Raw genomic sequence first — 4862 nt, 5'->3', positions numbered from 1 at the left:
GGGCCTAGTTGAAATGTTGTGTCTTTCCTTCTTAAAAGCCATCAGTCTATGTGGCATTAGGAACCACAGAGTACACGTTGGTCCTCCAAAAACACACAAACACACACACACACACAAAAAAAACAACCTTGACATGTTTAGCCACATTAAATTAGTATGGGAACTAAAGTGAATGAACATGTCGCAGGAAGATGAGCTCTGTCGCAAGCCATCGTCACATGTTCGGCAGATGCAGGTATGTGGCGTTTTAGTATAGTTGTTATGGTCGTGTGTTGTTTTTTTAATAATTATTGTTGTTATTTTTTTTTTTTTCTTTGTGGATATCTCCATATAATGTTTTTGTAATGTTATGGTGTGTTATATGTGTGTGTACCTATGTATCTCCACTCAGCCAATAGCGAGAGTTTGGGGCGTGGCTACTGTAGCAGGCTGAGCCAGAGGGTGTTCAGCCTGTTATAGTGCGTCATTAGCAAGTGCAACTGTGCAAGCAAATTTCGAAACCTTACCAAAATACACATTGTCAACAAGAAGTAAACACAGTAAAACACGTGTAAACATTGACAGTGGTTTTACAAGATGGAGGAATTTGATGGAATGTTTGGGTGTCAGTTCGTATGACGAGCTTGTGGAGTTTCTTCTGGACAGGTAAGCTAAACTTCACGTTAAAAGTATTCCTAATATGTTGGACCTTTTATTGAATGTAGCCTACTTATACCTTTTGAGACATATCTTCACTTTTATAGACCTCCTGCTCTTTAAAGTAATTTGGGTTGAATTACCGTGAACTAAACCCTGAACTCTCGGTTGATTAACCCCAAACCTTGCTTACTCGAGGTATGTGGTTCCAAAAATGCGTCCGGGAGTAAGTTCATTCAACTCAGAGTATGTTCCTGGTTAAGACTCAAGACATTCTCAACAGAGCGACGAATCGGCGAGTCACTATGGAAACGGACGCTAAGAAAAAGCGCGCCAAGCTGTTTCTTTCTTCTTCTTTTATTCATTAGTTGTTTACATGCTTAGTGCATATCGCCACCTAATTGATGACCGTGATTTTTAATCCTTGAGAATGTGAATTATATTTTTTGTTTTATGCTAATTATATATTAAGTCATATCAGATATGTATTTTGATTTAGAATTTAGACATTATAGAAAATCCATGTGTGAGATAATATAACATGTAATAAATAAAATATTTATAAGTTAAACATTACCTTGTCATAGTGTTTTATAATTATACAGATAACTCATATATGGCAATAAAAGAAATAATCATATTAGAATAATGTTACCTTATTTATTACTTAGATTAGTGCTTCCTCGTTAACATATCAAAAAAAAAAAAAAAAAAAAAATATATATATATATATATATATATATAAAATAAAAAAAAAAAAAAATTGTAATATTATATAATGCTGTGCGCTATCTGTCACGCCCACTGAAGGCTCGCTGAAGTGAACTAACCCTGCAACATAACCTGCTCCGGAGCAGGTTAAGTTCAGAGAGTGAGTTGCTATGACTACTAACAGACCCTGAAAGTTACCTCCGTTTTTGGAACCGAAAGTTGAGGTTATCCACTAACTTACTCTTAAACATACCCGGGTATGTCACATAACCTGCTTTCTGGAATACCCCCCTGTTAGAGCTGTGTTTGTGATGTTTGAGCTGGGGAAGGGGTGACGCGCGAAAGGTTTGCAAAGTCTATCGTCTGTTCAGAGATGCTTGTAGTCATGATAATTATCCTTGATTTGTGCCTGTTTTTGGTCTTTTCCTGCCCATTGTGTGTTTTTATTGATTGCTTGAATGATGGCTTGATGTTCTTTAGGCAAAAATAATCAAGTTTACTTAGACATCCACTTTGACGGCCTGTTTCTTAATTTAATCCAAATCAGACCTGAGACCTGACTTTATCTTTATGTTCCCTCCGCGCAATTATTGTTTACAATCTGCAGGCTCTTCTCTCTATACAGTCCTCTTTGGTTTTAGCTTATTTCCTCGTCTATCAAGGAAAGTTTTAGTTACTGCTTACAGTGTTTTTCCTCCTATTAGATTTTCACAAAGACTTATGAACCGTACTGAGCCGTACCATGCAGTTGAAAAGTGCCATAAATTAATCTGTTTGTAGGTCATGCAAGAATTGACATCTTTTACCAGGGCAGGTGGTAAACACTCACCTTTATATATTAAAGGAGGCATGGTATGAATGTCTTGTTTAGTGTCATGAAGATAGATCATCTGACAAAGCAAGTATAAGATTATATAGATGGGTAGAGCATGACAGAAACAAGTACCTTATTTCACACTATTTTACTTTTCCCCCGAAATCCAGTGCAAGTTTAACTTTAAAGACAAATCATATTAGAGGCAGTAAGATCTTTCTAGTTGTCTAGCCCATATGTTGTTGTCAGAAATGATGTCATCCATTATGTGTGCAAGTCAAGACACATTCATGCAACGATATACAGTACATGTATTCCCTATTCAAACACAGGCTCATCTAACTCATTTGTTAAACTCCTGAGAATTTAACATTGTTTTCTGTCAACGGTTGGAACATTTTAGCATTATCTTTGGAGTTGCACACAGTGCTATTCAATATTTCCTGGAATTTGGAGACTTTAAGTTAAAACACCAGTAGGAACAAGTGTGTTATCTTTATTTTTAGGCCCTTTTGTGAATATCGGTGGTTCTCTATGGTGCTCACTTCACAGGACTATGAGATTACAGGTTAAAACAGAAAATAAATGAAACAACATGTACTATTATTATTGCTAAACAGAAACGTCAAAATTTCCTCCTGTTGCTGTCCTTCGGTCGCAATTCAAAGGCCACAAATACACGCGAAGAGGCAGAGACTAATGTAACCCCAGTCTTCTGATGTAGTGTTAGAGGAGAGTCAGTCACTTCATGCTGGCCGCTGGTCCACTCTCGTGATTCCTCCTCACGTACAAGCAGCGGCCGTCCCAGAGCTTGTCCCAGAATGCAACATGCCTCGCTGGCTTTTAGCCGGGCGTTGTCCACAGCTTCCAAACATACACGCCGTCTGCAGAGAAGATCATAAAAATGTTTTGGCATTCTTTCAAACAGGCTTATTAATTAATTTCATGCAACAAATCTATGTTCAGGCAAAAGGGGAGGTTTATATGAGGACTGACATTGTTTAAGCGTTGTTTACCTTAACAAAGTGAGACTTTCAGCGCTGTGACTGTAGTAAGGGTCACCAACGCACACACTTTTGTCAAGTTTCTCAATCAAAACTGAGCGTGCTTGTTGCATCTTCTCAAAGTCTGAAAACACCACAAGCACCTGTACAGACAAAATGGATAATTAAAGAGCAAATATATTATAAAATAGGTCAAATAGTACACATGCAACAACTATCCATCGTACCTCAGCGCGCATGTGGAAGAGCTCTTCCTCTCTTTGTAAATGCTTGGTCACAGTGATGCTTTCTTCCTGTTCGGAAAGAAACTATTAGAATTGCTTGTTCTCTCTGTTTCATTAGAAATACACAGATTTTAATTATTTAGCACCTTGACATCATGCTGTCTCGCAGTCTGTAGTATGTACTCCAGTCTTCGGGTAACGCTGTTAGTCACGTCGTTAACATGTTCTTTACTGTTTTTGACGCTGATGGTAACGGTGGCGCGGTCCGGGGGACACGATAACTCCGCACAGCCCGTCATCTGAATCACTCTCGCATTGCTTTGAGTGGGTAAAAGTGTTTGCTTGCGGCCCCGGTTAAACACCGATTCGTTTTCGTCTCGGTAAACATCACCAGCACTCGGTGAAACTGCAGCAAAGACACGAGACGGACTGTGCGCCATGCTTGTTGGTAAACCAACGTGGCGCTATGGCAACGTGTCCAGTGCATGCCGGGAAATGTCGTCGTCGTCGTTGTTGTTGTTCGTCACAACAGCAGTATCTGAAACGCGCCGAACTCTTCTGTTGGTACTTGGTGGGACGAACGTGTTTAAGCCTGTACGCTTCACATAGTTAGAATCGGTCAAAGATGTGCTTTATTTACTTTCATAGATTTGGAAAGCCATTTTTTTAACTGACCAGCAGAGGGCAGCAGAGATCAACAAAGTGCTATAAAGAGCTGAAGACCAAAAGCCTGGACATTTTGCACAGAGCGTTTGACAAAACAAGTGTTTTTTTTTTTTTTTTTTTTTTTTTTACTTATGTGTACATTCCAACATCAGCAACATTATTATTATTATTATTATTCAGCTATAAAAAAGCTGTAAAATTGTAGTAATTTTTGTAATATCAGTATTAAAAACAGCAGTGATTAATAGCAGAAATGGCAGTTTATATCTTAACGCATATTTCATTATCCTTTTTATGTTTTTTTAAGGATCAAGTATATATATTTTTTTTTTTATATATTTTTTTTTTTTAATTCTAAATTTTATTAAGTTGTATACACACACACACACATATATATGTATATATCACACAGACACACACACACACAATTATATATATATATATATACACACACACACACACACAAATGACGTGACTATATACATAGTCATGTCATTTTAGAACATTGTAATTGCTTATAGATTTTGTTTTTTTATAACCAAACATTTTTACTGATTTCCAAATCAGAAGCCAACCTTTAATAGTTTACCTTATTAAAAACACAGTTCATCCCAATACACTAATTGATAACTTATGCTATTTCATAAATGTTTGTATTATTGAGCACAATTTTTTTATATATATATATTTTCTTGTTACATCAAAAAGAATAGAATATTATTTTTGTTATGCTCTGATTATTATTGTATGTATTAGAAAGAATTAAAGGCAGACCATGGTTCATGCATGGCCACTGAAAGCCCGTCT

At 36.9% G+C, this 4862-nt stretch overlaps 1 protein-coding gene across 1 annotated transcript; it reads right to left on the bottom strand.

The window, feature by feature from the left end:
• Positions 1-2294: 2294 nt before the first annotated feature.
• LOC109073220 (interleukin-1 receptor-associated kinase 1-binding protein 1 homolog) lies at positions 2295-3963 on the bottom strand. Its single transcript, XM_019089380.2, has 4 exons — positions 3536-3963; positions 3393-3458; positions 3178-3308; positions 2295-3045 (listed from the first exon to the last, which is right to left on the bottom strand). Exons 1-4 carry the CDS (start codon positions 3827-3829, stop codon positions 2787-2789), a joined length of 750 nt encoding a protein of 249 aa, XP_018944925.1. The 5' UTR covers positions 3830-3963; the 3' UTR covers positions 2295-2786.
• Positions 3964-4862: the final 899 nt, after the last annotated feature.

The sequence above is a fragment of the Cyprinus carpio genome, chromosome A23, assembly GCF_018340385.1.
Source record: "Cyprinus carpio isolate SPL01 chromosome A23, ASM1834038v1, whole genome shotgun sequence".
NCBI classification, from domain to species: domain Eukaryota; kingdom Metazoa; phylum Chordata; class Actinopteri; order Cypriniformes; family Cyprinidae; genus Cyprinus; species Cyprinus carpio.
The sequence above is the reverse complement of the archived record's forward strand: the minus strand, read 5'-3'. Positions and strand labels throughout refer to the sequence as shown.

Coding starts and splice junctions, on each gene's coding strand:
- LOC109073220 (XM_019089380.2), bottom strand. CDS start 3,829: ATGGCGCACAGTCCGTCTCGTGTCTTTGCTGCAGTTTCACCGAGTGCT. Junction 3,459..3,535: donor CGAGACAGCATGATGTCAAG/GTGCTAAATAAT, acceptor CTTTCCGAACAG/GAAGAAAGCATCACTGTGAC. Junction 3,309..3,392: donor TCTTCCACATGCGCGCTGAG/GTACGATGGATA, acceptor TTGTCTGTACAG/GTGCTTGTGGTGTTTTCAGA.